The sequence below is a fragment of the Nicotiana sylvestris genome, chromosome 9 (genome assembly GCF_000393655.2).
Source record: "Nicotiana sylvestris chromosome 9, ASM39365v2, whole genome shotgun sequence".
Taxonomy (NCBI): Eukaryota; Viridiplantae; Streptophyta; class Magnoliopsida; order Solanales; family Solanaceae; genus Nicotiana; species Nicotiana sylvestris.
Window position 1 is genome coordinate 93419419 of NC_091065.1, and position 15285 is coordinate 93434703.

A 15285-nucleotide genomic window follows, 5' to 3' on the forward strand; every position below is an offset into this window, starting at 1 on the left:
TGGCATACCTCGACTAATTGAAAGAAATTAATCGGTTAAACATTAAAGGTAACTGAATTCTACCTTATGCTAATATCTGAACTAATTAATAGAAGAAAATTTCAGGACATCAACACCCTGCAGAAGGTGAGTAAAATTGAGCCCAAATTACAAGAGTGTAAGGCTACACCTGCCCGTGTTTCCTTTGTTAGGCTCAAAAATTGTCCAATCATGACGAGAATAGAAGGCCCAAAACAATTCAGGGCTATGCATTCATGCTTGGGGTTGATCCTGCTACTTAGGCTAGCTTTGGACCCAGATTTTCATAAGCCAACAATTGCATATAATCCATTGGAAACCAGTCAACTAAATTATATGAAAGACACGATTATACAAACATTCCAACCTCTGAATTCTTGATTATTTAAAGGTAGTGCAACTAAACTGAATTTTGATTTGTTAACATACTTTGGGTCCAAATCTATTTCAAATTCACATGGCCGTATCACTTAGATAAATAAGCTTTGGGTCTGAAGAGCCTAGTTCTGCTTTGAAGGTCGATTGCTGGAGCTGGGGACTCATGATCGAGTCCCTTCGGGGGAATACTATGGGTATTTGGGCTCCAAACCCCACACTTCCAAATTTCAGAGTTCAAGAACTCATCTCCCCTAGACTAAGCGTGTAGAGGACTCAAGTAAGACCAATACACAATTTAACTGTTTAAACAAATTAAGCTAACAATGAACAGTTTAAAATATGTCTCAGATATCAAATTATTCCTAACATGGATCTGCAAATCACTACGACCAATCCTCATTCAGATTAAATATCTCATCTTTGCAGATTTCAAAGTCATGCAACTCAACAAACATTAGGCCTTTCCAATCACAGTTCATGCACATCAAACACCGAAACCAAACCCAAATTAAACATGGCTAACCTACGATTTGCTTTATATTACAAACCAAGTTCACAACCAATCAGTGAATAAGTTTGAATATAACAGGGTAATCAGATTAACTACATGAATAGGTGATTAGCAAGAAACGATATTCAGTAAATGAGATGCTTTGGATTTCAACTTCAATCAATCATATTGTATTCTTTCATTTCACATATCAAGGGTGTGAGGGATACCTGGAAATGAGAAAAAAACAGAACATTGAGGGATTAGTGGATAGCAGCAACAAAAGAAAATGAAATTCAGCAGCTTAATCACAACATACCCAGCTTTCTCAGACCATTTCAAACCCAGCAAAATCAGAATTACTTCAAGCTTTCAATAAAACCCCAAAAATGCACAACTTCAAAGAAACAGTACTTTCTGGTGCTTTTTCTTCTAATTTCTTCACACTTTTCTGTTTTTTATTTTTTTTAACCCAATGTAGTTTTCCAGATTTTTTGCTATCTTTTCCTTTTTCTAGTCTCTGAAATTCTTTTTTTCCATCCCCATGGAACCCCAAGTAACTATGCCTTTATAGGCAAGTTACTAGGGCAGCCTTAAGAGTTTAATTTTTTCATTTTAGTCCTTTTTAAATTTTCCTTTTTGCTGCTTAGTCCTTTAATTACTGGCTTATTGGTCAAGTTAGTCTATTTTTCAGCTTCTAGGCAGCTTCTTAGGTGGTTATAGCAAGATTCCCTTAAGTGACTTACCCAATTTACCCCTATTACCCCTGTATTTTGCCATGAAGCCCAGCTAGACTTGAACATGGGCTATGAATCCCCGAATAGGCTCAATGATTAAATAGACATGGGCTCAGACTCAAACCAAATAGAATTCCTTTAACATGAGGTCTTAGACTGACCTTAGAGCCCAAAGATGAAACCTAAACAAATTCAAAAAACTTAAAAACCAAACAAATCAACTAATTAACGATCACAAATAGGTGGGGAACTAATTAAGCTCAATGACCAAACCAAAAATTATAACAGGACAGTTAATAAATCAGAAAACAAATTAAAAGATAGGAAAGGAACAGAGGTGACACATAGACGATTTTGAAAACAAAGATGAACGGGACTTACCAGCTCGACTTGAAATAAAATACTGAGGCACTGATTCGACCCAACACAGTGGCAAACATTTGAGAACAAACGAGTGTCACTATTTTGTGTCAAAACCGACTTGAAACAACCGAAAATTACTGAAAATGCTTGCATGCATGATTCCGACCTTAGGCTCTCATGGCTCGACTCTTCGATTTGATATTCGAGGATTTCCAGAGATGTTTTAAGAAATCTGAGTAAGGATTTGGTATGAGGGAGAGAGGACGTTCCTAGGGTGTTAATTTGGGGTTGAACAGAGGTGGCGCCTCCACCGGAGAGAACAAGGGCGGGGCTAGGGTTTCGATCTTTGATCTGAAATTCGAGCAGTTCTGGAGGGATTTGAGAGGAGTTGTTTGGGGATTTGGTATGTGAAGGCGGAGGAGAGTGTGGGGTGTTAATATCAGGGTGATTGGTGGTGGCGCCGCCACCGAAAGTAATAGGGATTATGGGGCGGCGGATTAGGGTTAGGCGATTCTACGATGGTGAAGGAGATGAAGTGAGATGGAAGGAGGGGGTAGGGGGGTCGGTTAGACAGTTATAAGTAATTTGGGGCTCAGTTCCGAAACATTTGATCAAACGAGATCAACGGTCCAGATCACGGGCAGTTTAAACGGGGTCGTTTGGTTTATTGGTGGGGCGGACCAGGTTGGACCCGGGTTTTGGGACGGGTTTGGGCCAATTTTAATAGGTAATGGGTGTTTAACACTTGGTCCTAGGGAAAATTCAATTGTAACAGCCCAAAATCAGATTTTCTTTTATTTCTTTTCTTTTTCTTTTTCAATTTCAATTCTTTTCTTTTCAAATTAAAATAAAACCTAAACTAATTTTTTTAAACTAAATTAACCTACCCAATTAGATTAATCACTCATCATGGTATTTACAATAATAATTAAATCCTAAATTTAAAGAAAAACTATACAATTCAAAATTAAAGAGTTAAAATGCAAAATGAACTATTTTTGTGATTTTCATATTTTATAAAACAAACTAATTTACCAATTAATCTAAAAAATATAAAATTAAATCCTAAATGAAGTGCATGATATTATTTTATTTTCATGAATTAAATAAAATAAACGTGCACAGACAAATGTAAATAATTAATAGAAAATGCCACAAAATCCAACAAAATTGTAAACACTAAAAGAAATTAATTTGTTTTGAATTTGTTGGAATAAGTCATATAGGGCAAAAATCACGTGCTCACAGTTATATGGTTAGACGCGGAAGAGAACGAGGTTTACTATTCTACCATTTTTGTCTGATTCTGAGACGTGGGCCCGGGGTCCGACTTTTGGCCGATTTTGGATTTTTGGCATATTTTGTAGTTTTTATTGTGGAATTTGATTTTTAGCGCATGGTGATGGTATTGATTTGATTATGGTTAGATTCGGAGCTTTTAGAGACCGAGTCTAGAGACGAGGGCATCCCAGAGTAGGATTTTATGCGGTTGAGGTAAGTAACAATTTTAACTCTAGATTTAAGGGTATAAACCCGGAGAATTTGATATCGTGTGACTGTTTAGAGGTGATACCCACGCTAAGTGATGGGGGTGTGGGTGTATATCTCGAGGTATGGAGACTTGGTCCGTCCCGTGAGGCCTTATAACCATCATATGTGTTTACGTAGTTACTTGTTGTTGAACTTGTCTAGCTTCATGTTAGAGATCATGTTTGGGGTTTATTCATGCTCACATTATTTGTACTCAGTCATAGAAATTATTGTACATGTGTACCTCAGTCTTTATTATTTTCTAATATATTGTGATACTTGATGTGGGCTGTGTCCCCTTATTTGTTGATGATAGTGAGGCTAGTGAGGTATATGATTGAGTGAGACCGAGGGCCTGGTTGTGAGGATATTAATACCATAGCACGTGAGTTGTCCGCATAGCACGTGAGTTGACCGTGCGGGTCCAGGTATTGATATAATAGCGCGTGAGTTGTCCACGTAGCACGTGAGTTGACCATGCGGGTCCAAGTATTGATACAATAGCGCGTGAGTTGTCCACGTAGCATGTGAGTTGACCGTGCGGATCCAGATATTGATATGATGGCACGTGAGTTGTTCGTGCATAGCGCTTGGGCTTTGGGAGCCCCTCTAGAGTCTGTACACACCCCTAGTGAGCACATAGTGTTGAGTGTATTGAGTGTTGAGTGTTGAGTGCTGAGTGTGAGTGCTGAGTGATGGAGTGACATTGCTGTGAGGTTGCATTTACTTTTGTTGTTGCTATATTTACCTGTTAATTTCTTTGTGGCATTTGTTGGTTTTATGGAATTTACCTGTTTATTCATGTTTATTGTAACTTGTGAAAATAAATAATTGGACTATTTTGCTTAGCTCGTCACTACTGCTCAGTTCCTTAGTTATTTCTGTTACTACTGAGGTGGGTGTACTCATACTACACCCTGCACTTTATGTGCAGATCCAGGTGAGTTAGAGCGCGGCGATCGTTGAGTTCAAGCCGGCTATCTGTGGAGATTGCAAGGTAGCTGCTAGTGTCTGCAAGACCTTGTTACTCCTTTTGTCATTTCTTCTTTTAGACAGTTAAACAGTTTATATATCTTAGTTTATAGTTTTAGACGCTCATGACTTATTGACACCCTGATGTTTGGGACTCGTTTCCATATTTTATATTATTTATAGTTAGAGTTGGTTTAGTTGATCAGGAATTAAGTTATTGCAAATGTTTTATTAAATTCTTATAATCAAATTAGTAGTAATATTTTAAAAATAGGCTTGCCTTGTAACACGATAGGCGCCATCACGACCAAGTTAAATTTTGGGTCGTGACATACCTGAAGCCTCAAATAGGTAAGGATATCTGCTCGCATCTTCTGCTCGGTCTCCCAAGTAGCCTCCTCCACGGGCCGACCTCTCCACTGCACTTTCACTGAAGCTATATCCTTTGATCTCAACTTCCGAACCAGGCGCTCCAAAATAGCCACTAGCTCCACATCATAGGTCATATCACCGTCTAACTGAGCCGTGCTAAAATACAAAACATGAGACGGATCGCCAATATACTTCCAGAGCATAGAAACATGAAATACTTGATGCACACTCGACAGGCTAGGTGGCAAAGCCAGCTCATAGGTCTCCTCCCTAATCCTCTGAAGCACCCCAAAAAGCCCAATGAACCGAGGACTCAATTTACCCTTCTTCCCAAATATCATAACACCCTTCATGGGTGAAACCTTCAGTAGAACCTTCTCCCCAACCATGTAAGACACATCACTAACCTTCCTGTCAGCATAACTCTTCTGTCTTGATTGTGCTGTACGAAGCCGCTCCTCAATCACTCTCACCTTGTCCAAAGCATCCTGTACCAAGTCTATCCCCAAAAGCCTGGTCTCACCCGGATCAAACCATCATACTGGAGATCTACACCGTCTCCTATATAAAGCCTCATATGGAGCCATCTTAATACTCGACTGATCACTGTTGTTATATGCAAACTTCGCGAGCAGTAGAAACTGATCCCATGATCCTCCAAAATCAATGACACAAGCACGCAACATGTGCTCCAATATCTGAATAGTGCGCTCAGACTACCCGTCTGTATGAGGGTGAAAAGTTTTGCTCATCTCAACCTGAGTACCCAACTATCTTTGCACGACCCTCAAAAACTGCAAAGTGAACTTAGTGCTTCTATCTGAAATGATGGAAACTGGAACCCCATGCAGGCGAACAATCTCTCGGATATAAATCCCAGCTAACCGCTCCGAAGAATATTTAGTACACATAGGAATGAAGTGTGCAGACTTGATCACCCGATCTACAATTACCCAAATAGCATCGAACTTCCTCAAAGTCCGTGGGAGTCCAACTACAAAATCCATGGTGATCCACTCCCACTTCCACTATGGAATATCTAACCACTGAAGCAAGCCACCCGGTCTCTGATGCTCATATTTCACCCATTGACAATTGAGACACCGAGCTACAAATCCCACAATATGCTTCTTCATTCTCCTCCACCAATAGTGCTATGTCAAATCCTGATACATCTTTGCGGCACCTGGATGGATAGAATACCGCAAACTATGGGCCTCCTCCGGAATCAACTACCGAAGCCCATCCACATTGGACACACATATCTGGCCCTGCATCCTCAATACTCCCTGATCACCAATAGTCACATCTCTGGCATCGTAGTGCTGAACTTTGTCCTTGAACACAAACAAATGGGGATCATCATACTGATGCTCTCTAATGCATCAAACAACGAAGATCGAGAAACCACACAAGTTATGACCCGACTTGGCTTCGAAATATCCAATCTCACAAACCGATTGGCCAAGGCCTGAACATCAACTGCAAGTGGTCTCTCCCTAATAGGAATATATGCCAAACTGCCCATACTCACCGCCTTCCTACTGAAGGCATCGGTCACCACATTGACCTTTCCTGGATGATAAAAAATAGTAATATTATAATCTTTAGTAGCTTGATCAAATTGAGATCCTTTTGCTTGAACAAGTGCTGGAGGCTACAATGATCACTGAACACCTCACAATACACACCATAGAGATAATGCCTCCAAATCTTCAACGCATGAACAATGACAACCAACTCCAAATCATGAACAAGGTAGTTCTTCTCATGGGGCTTCAACTGACAGGAAACATAAGCAATCACTCTACCCTCCTACATCAGCACACTCCCAACGCCGACCCGAGAAACATCACAATATACTCTATAAGGACCTGAAGCTGATGGCAGAACTAACATTGGAGATGTGGTCAAGGCAATCTTGAGCTTCTAAAAGCTCGCCTCATGCGACCACCTGAAAGGAGCACCCTTTTAGGTTAATTTGGTCAAGGGTGATGCACTAGATGAAAATCCCTGAACAAACCGACGGTAATAACCCGCCAAACCAAGAAAGCTACGAATCTCTGTGGCTGAGGATGGTCTGGGCCAACTCTGAACCGCCTCTATCTTCTTCGGATCAACCTGAATACCCTCACTAGACACCACGTGCCCCAAGAAAGTCACCGAACTAGAACTCACACTTGGAGAACTTTGCATAAAGCTTCTCCTCCATCAACCGCTGCAACACAACTGTCAAATGCTCAGCTTGATCCTCCTAACTACGTGAGTACACCAGAATATCATCAATGAAAACACTCACAAACGAGTCAAGATAAAGCCGAAACACGATGTTCATCAAATGCATGAATATTGCTGGGGCATTGGTCAGCCCAAAAGACATCACAAAGAACTCATAATGATCATATCGGGTCCTGAAAGACTTCTTAAGAATATCTAAGTCCTTGATATTCAATTGGTGATACCTTGACCGGAGATCAATCTTGGAGAACACTCTCGCTCCCTGAAGCTGGTCAAATAAATCATCAATACGAGTCAAAGGGTACTTGTTCTTGATTGTAACTTTGTTCAAGTGCCTATAATCAATGTACATCCTCATCGTGCCATCCTTCTTTTTTCAAATAGAATAAGCGCACCCCAAGGTGACACACTCGGCCGAATAAACCCCTTTTTCAAGGAGTTCCTGAAGTTGCTCCTTCAACTCTTTCAACTTCGCCGGTGCCATACGATATGGAGGAACGGAATTAGGTTGAGTGCGCAGCACCAAATTAATACCAAAGTCAATATTCCTGTCTAATGGCATGCCCAGCAAGTCTGCAGGAAATACATCCGGAAAGTACCTCACTACTGGAACAGAATCAATACTAGGAGTCTCTGCACTGACGTCTCTCACAAAAGCTAAGTACGAAAGACAACCTTTTCCAACCATCCGCTGGGCTTTTAGAAATGAAATCATTCTGCTAGGAACAAAATTAGTCGAACCTCGCCACTCAATCCGTGGCACACCCCACATAGCCAACATCACTATCTTAGTATGACAGTCCACGATAGCACGACACAGAGATAACCAATCCATGCCCAATATCACATCAAAGTTCACCATACAAAGCAACAAAAGGTCCACTCGGGTCTCCAGTCCCCCAATAGTTACCACACACGACCGATATATGCGTTATACAATAATAGTATCACCCACCAGAGTATAAACACGAACATATGAAACAAGAGACTCACATGGCGTATTCAAACAACGAGCAAAATATGATGATACATATGAAAAAGTGGAACCAGGGTCAAATAACACAGAGGCGTCTCTACGACAAACTGAAATAATACCTGTAATCATGCCTTCTGAAGCAATATCATCTGATCTAGATGGGAGTGCATAGAAACGGGCCTAACCATCACCTAATCGACCTCCCCCTCTAGGGCGACCCCTAGCTGACTGACCCTCACCCCTAGCTGTCGAGAGCTGACTCTTCTGCTGAGATAGATAGCCAAGAAGATGAGGAAACTACCTCCTCATATGCCCAAACTCTCCACACTCATAACAACTCCCTAATGTGGGGGACCGGGACTGAAGGCAACCCCTAGCACTGGGATGACTAGCAGAAGAACCTAGTATGGAAAAGCCCTGAACTGATGGAGCACGGGACGAACTCTAGGCTGGAAGGGCACTAAGTGATGAATTGCCCTGATGAGAACTGTAAGAACTATGGCCCGATGATGCCCCATGATGAACTGAGCGAGCCGACTGAGCATGTCTGAATGGACGACCTTTGTCGTGCTGAAACTGGCCTCTCGAAGGAGCACCACCAAAACTACTATATCCTCGAGACCTCTTGGCCTCCCTCTCATCTCGCTCCTGACAATGAATTGACTCGATCTCTCGAGAAATATCAACATCCTGCTCAAAAGTAGCACCTGACACCCTCTCTCTGGTCATGAGAATCCGAAGCTAATATGTGAGGCCATCCATGAACCTCCTGATCCTCTCTCTATCCGTAGGAACCAGCCAAACAGCATGACGAGCTAGCTCTGAAAATCTCATCTCATACTGCATCACAGTCATATCATCCTGACAGAACGACTCGAAGTGACTATGCAGCTCCTCCCTTTGAGACTATGGCACATACTTCTCCAAAAAGAGAGCGGAGAACTAATGCCAGGTAAGGGACACTACATCAATAGGCCTACACCTCTCATAAGCCTGCACCAAGTAAAGGCAGCTTTTGAAAACTGGAAAGTAGTGAATGAGACCCCACTGGTCTCCAAAATACCCGCTGTCCGAAGCATCCTCTGACACTTGTCTAAGAAACCTTGGGCATCCTCGCCCTTTGGACCATTGAAAGTTGGAGGCAAACCTCTCCAATTGACGCTTCTTGTTGTCAGGCATAATTGGTACCACATAATCCTGAGCAGGCGCAACCGGCTGGGCTGGAGGTGCCCCTGGTGTCTGAAGTTCCTACACAACCTGCTCAGGTGTGCGAGCGGCGGGAGTCTGGGTGCCTCCCCCGGCCTGGTGGTACTGGTGGTCGTTCGTCCTGACCGGTAGCACGTGTCCTCACCATCTGTGAGAGAATAGAATGACAGAAGTTTAGTACCAGAATCAACAGATTCGCATGACAGGAATTTCGAGAATGTGAAGATTTTCCTAAAGGTTTTGCAGCCTCCCGAGGATAAGTATAGACGTCTTTGTACTGATCCGCGAGACTCTACTAAACCGGCTCATGACCCGTGAGACATTTTTAACCTAGGCTTTGATACCAACTTGTTACGACCCCAACCTACCTCGGTCGTGATGGTGCCTATCACAATACTACGCCAGCCGATTCAACACTAATGACATAAAGGTCTTTTGTAAATTAATTTCCAAATCCACTATGATCACACATCTTTCTTTTTAATATAACAAAATACGCGGAAAACAAATACTCAAATATATCCACACTGCCCGATCCTGGTATCACTAGTCATGAGCCACTAAAATACAGTCCAATACTGTCTACTCAATACAAGATAAGACTAAAATAGAAAATACTAAGGATAGGAAGGAGGAAGGCAGGGCTGCGGATGCGGTGCAACAACCTTGCAATCTCCAGAAAATACTCTGAAGGCAAAGGTTAGCTCTCACTCAGGGGCTCTGGCACCTGGATCTGCACACAAGGTGCAAGGAGTAACGTGAGTACGCCAACTCAGTAAGTAACCAAAGTAAATAAATGTTGAGTGTAGTGACGAACATTTATATCATATACATAATCCAACATAGAATCTCAATAGAAATAACAAAGTCAAATTCGTAGTTCAATTTCCGAACATCGAACTCCAGTTTCAATGAAAATTATTTAAAACATTTGTTCAACATTTTCAATAGAGACTCAGTATAAAGGAAGAGAGAAAAATAGTAAATTCATAAACAAGTCCCTCGGGCAAAGTATCACTCATAGATATAGCCCCTCGGGCAAGCTTCTTAGTCACTCGTGACTCAACACTCGTCAATCAGTACTCACACTTAGCACTCCCACTCAATAGATATCTCATATTAATAGTCGTTGTGGCGTGCAGTCAGATCCGTAAATATACATATAGTCAACTGCGCTCACTGGGGGTGTGCAGACTCCGGAGGGACTCCTATAGCCCAAGCGCTATATCGCTCCGACGTACAGCTCGATCCAATATATATCGCTGCGGCATGCAGCCCGATCCATATACATATAAATATTATTGTGGCATGTAGCCCGATCCATAAATATATATATAATCCTCACCATCAGATCCTTGACCTCTCTCAGTCATCAACCTCACTACCACTCAGGTACTTTAGCGAAAAATCAGGAACCTCATCCCAAACAACTTTCATATATTTAAAACAGAGTAATGAAACTGAATAAAAAATAAACAGGTATAAATCATGACTGAGCATATGCTTTCGAATCAAAACAGTGTAAGGATAGAAGTAAAATACCCCCGAGGGTCCAAACAGTACGACACAAGGCCCCAAACATGGCTTTTAGCCCAAGTTAACAGAATTATTTCTAACGCATAGATTTCATATAGAGTTTATCAAAAATATGCAACTATACAGTTGCCATGGGATGGACCAAGTCACAATCCCTACCGGTGCACGCCCATACACCCGTCACCTAGCATGTGCATCACTTCATTTATCAAAATAGTACGAATTTTTGGGGTTTCATACCCTCTGGTCAAGATTTACAATGGTTACTTACCTCAAACCGGATGAAAATCTACTCCGCAATTCCCTTGCCTCTCGACTCGGCCTCAAGTCATCCCGAATATATCCAAAATCAGAATCATATCAATACATGCCAAACGGACAAAACCCACAGGAAAATTATCAAATTAAACTCAAAATGCCAAAATTGGCCAAACCTGAGCCCCGAGCCTATATTTTGGAATTAGATAAAAATTACATCATTAGGATCCTTATCCTCTAACAAGTCTATACATACCAAAATGATCAAAATCGGACCTCAAATGGCCCCTCAAATCCCCAATTTAAACTCTCCATTTTCAAGCACTAATTTTCCAATTTTCACCCCTAATCTCTTCAATTTCCATGTTTAATCATTTGAAATTCACCATAGATACGGGTATTAAGTTCAAAAATCTTACCTCAACAAGAATCCCCTTGATTTCCTTTTCAAAACCTCCAAAAGCTTCAATCCCGACTTCAAAAATGATGGAATGGGCTAAATTTCGCGAAAGGAAATTTATATACTTTCTGCCCAACGATTTCCTCATCTGCAAATAATATTTCGCACCTGCGGGCCTCTTCTGCGCCCAAAAATCCACACCTGCGAAATTCACTTAACCCCGCAGACTCCGCACCTGCGATGCAGGTCTCGCACCTGTGGGCTTACAAATGCAGTCCAGCCTTCCGCTCCTGTGACCAATGTCACTTCTGCGATCGCCCTTCCGCTTCTGCAGCTCGCACCTGCGGTCCCTAATCCGTAGGTGCGGTTATGATAGAAACAGCAACTTCAGCTGCTCCAATTCAAGTCCAATCTTTCCGACAATCTTTCGAATTCATCCCGAGGCCCCCGGGACCTCAACCAAAGATTCGAACAAGTCATATACCACTATTCAAACTTATTCCAACTTTCGAAATACTCAAAACAATATCGAAACACCAAATAACCCTCAGATTCAAGCCTAAGGATTTTCAAACTTCCAAATTCTGCAATCGATCCAAAAACCTATCAAACCTCATCCGAATGACCTCAAATTTTGCAAACATGTCAAAAATGATACACCAGACCTACTCTAATTTACGGAATCCCATTTCGACCCAGATATCAAGATTTTCACTGCCGACCGGAAATGCCAAATTTTCAGTTTCGCCAATTCAAACCTAAATCTACCACAAACCTCCAAATTACATTCCGAACACGCTCCTAAGTCCAAAATCTCCTAACAAAGCTATCCAAACCATCAGAATTCACATCCGAGAACTTCTACACATAAGTCAACATTCGGTTGACTTTTCCAACTTAAACTTCGAAATAAGAGACTAAGTGTCTCTTTTCACTCCATGACCATTCCGAACACCAAAAAACCAATACGATATGATGAAATGCAGCTGAACAACATATAAAGAAGTAGAAATGGGGAGAACGAGACTGTAATTCATGAAACAACCAACCCGGTCGTTACATATTGGATACTATAGAGTGGTAATATATTACCAATATGAAGGATTCTTATGATATTAATTTTATTAAACCTTCCCATATATTTTTAATAAGAATTCAATAGACAAAATTGCATTACTTTTAAAATCTTAAATATTACATAGAAGTTATTGTAGTTCAAAAAATAAGTTATTATAGTTATGTCCTTTCCCTATGAGTTCTTCTGTTTAATATTTTAGGGCTATTTTGATCTATAAATATTGTATTCATGTTTTTATAATAATATAAGCTCTCCTATTTCTAAATGGATTTGGAAAATATAATACATTAGTATTCATAAAGGTACTAGGTTTACATACTAACATGTAGTATTATGTATCTATGCCCGAAAATAATTATACTAATGGAATTTATAAAGGTAATCATATAAGATTCCTAACGTGTAGTATTATGTCCTAAAACTAATAGGATTGCAAGCCTAATATCTAGAGTTACGATTATGTCCTTTTATTGTGAGTTATTATACTTAATATTAAAAGGTTATTTTTGTAAACCAATATTTATTCATGCTTTTATAATAATATAGATATAGATAGATTACTTTGATTGCAGGAGATTTCCTTTTGTGTTTTCAGTCAATCGAAAAATTACAAATACTTTTACGACTACATTATGATATATTTTAATATGTTATAATAGAATTATTTACCTTATTTTTAAAGACAGTTAAGTATAATCATCTGCAAGTATTTTATATATATATAAGTAGTATGTATGAAGACTATGCTCACATCGTGCGCATGATCGCATCCTTTTCACTTAACTACGAGTAACACGCTGAATTATTAAGCCACTTAATTGTACACCAACCAAATCTAACATTTAACTTTAAGAATCTTCTAGGGGGATCTATCAATGCTAATACTTTTTTCTGTTTTCACCACTATATATAAAATTAATCCTTTATGCCTCTAATTCATGAGTACGTAATCAACATGACAACCTCTTGATCGTCATCCCTATGGACATCATAGCCAAGTTTCATGCATCTCCGTATCTAGTGATGTATAAGAATCTATAGATTCTAATTAATTAACTAATCACATTATAATTAACATTTAGATATAGAATATACTATAAAAAGAAACACGGATGAGAATTGAAGGGCTGCCCATGATTTAATTAGGCATGTTTACATGCCAATTAAAATTAATATAAAATCACTAATTTTGACTTCTAATAGCCATCTTGAAAAGAACGTACGTACTCTGCATACATTAAAAAGGAATAACAAAAGGCACCTTACAAAGGTAGCCGGTGACGTACTAAGTTTCATTAACATCGCTGTAAATATATAGCAGATTAGACAATTAAATTCTGAAATTTAAATGCCCATAGCATCATATCATATATTAATTAAGTGTAAGCAGTGTTTGTTTCATTAGCATTATTAGCCCGGGAAAACATTAATTCAAACTAAAAGAGGAGGTCTAAAAATTAACAGGAGTGATAAATAAGGGATGAAGAAGAGACTCCAACAGAAATGAAGAGGAGGTAAAAGAAGAAAAAGAATCCGGATCGGAGGAGAAGCAAGATGCAGAGCGCGCAGGAGCGAAGCTATGTTGGCCCAATCATGATCAACTGAACACCCTTTGCCGTAAAATTATACTACGTATAAGGTAAAATATTATTTATTATTGATTAAAAAAATAGATTTTGAACACCCTTGCATAGCCCACCGGCAAAAAGTATTTAAAATTTAAACATCCTTATTAAATTTTCTGGGTTCGTCACTGTGCTGGGGAGTTAGAAATGAAAGGTCATTTCGCAGCTTCCCTCATGAATATCCACCATTCTCCTCATCAAGTCGTTCATCTTCTTCATGTCTATTATATTGTCGTCATCATCTTGCTCATCTTCGCCTTCATCATCTTCTTCATTATCGGCACTGTCCTAATTTAATTAAAATAAGTGGATTATAACAGAGATCATGCAGATAATAAACAAGAAGAGAATTAAAGAGGTGATTGAATCGGATGACAAGTTGTTGGAGGTGCTTCTTATTTGCTTGGAATCTAATGATGACAAAACCTATTTTAAGTAGATACACGAGAACAAATGTGTTTTGTTGGATATTTTAAGTAGATTCGATTATCTTATTGAATAAATAATTTCTTACACTGTCGATACATAGAATTTAAAATTGAATAGGAAATCTCTTGAAAGATTAGGCAAATATTAGTATAAGCTTTTGACCCCTCCCTAATTACAAAAATTATACTTATGTATCCCAGAGTTTTCATATCAAACCTACAGCCAGAAATCTTTCCTTTTACAGCATTTTCCTTAGAATAAACATAGCGTGCGATGACCCTGTAAGTGACATGTTGAGACACGTGGACTGGTCAAATAGTCAAAGAATTATAATTAGTCAAGAGGCACGGGCATCAATAGAAACAAATAAAGGGAAAGGAAGAGGCACGGGAGGACATTCGAAAGGTTCAGCGCCCGTACTTATTTAAGTCATTTATCAAAAGGAATGGATCTGACCATAATAAAGAGCGTAGATACGGAATTCGACATGCATTAAATACTGGATACGTTAGAGAATTTGTATTGATTACAATGATTGTGTAACGTAGCATTCAATGTCTTTAATTATTCATAATAGCCTCATTATGATTTGGGGAAAACGCATATCTTCGAGATACCTATAAAAGGGAGGTATCTGGTCACTTGTAAACACAAGATACGATTGGAATATACTTTGATT

The 15285-nt window shown here is 39.7% G+C and overlaps 1 protein-coding gene across 1 annotated transcript; it reads right to left on the reverse strand.

Moving 5' to 3' along the window:
• Positions 1–1062: 1062 nt before the first annotated feature.
• On the reverse strand, positions 1063–7960 carry LOC138877924 (uncharacterized). Its single transcript, XM_070157569.1, has 8 exons — positions 7523–7960; positions 6552–6642; positions 6318–6435; positions 6097–6237; positions 5268–5373; positions 4824–5138; positions 1785–1805; positions 1063–1116 (listed from the first exon to the last, which is right to left on the reverse strand). The coding sequence occupies exons 1-8, from the start codon at positions 7958–7960 to the stop codon at positions 1063–1065; spliced, it is 1284 nt and encodes a 427-aa protein (XP_070013670.1).
• Positions 7961–15285: the final 7325 nt, after the last annotated feature.

Coding starts and splice junctions, on each gene's coding strand:
- LOC138877924 (XM_070157569.1), bottom strand. CDS start 7,960: ATGGTGAACTTTGATGTGATATTGGGCATGGATTGGTTATCTCTGTGT. Junction 6,436..6,551: donor TTGGAGGCATTATCTCTATG/GTGTGTATTGTG, acceptor TTTATCATCCAG/GAAAGGTCAATGTGGTGACC. Junction 6,238..6,317: donor GTTCAGGCCTTGGCCAATCG/GTTTGTGAGATT, acceptor TTGATGCATTAG/AGAGCATCAGTATGATGATC.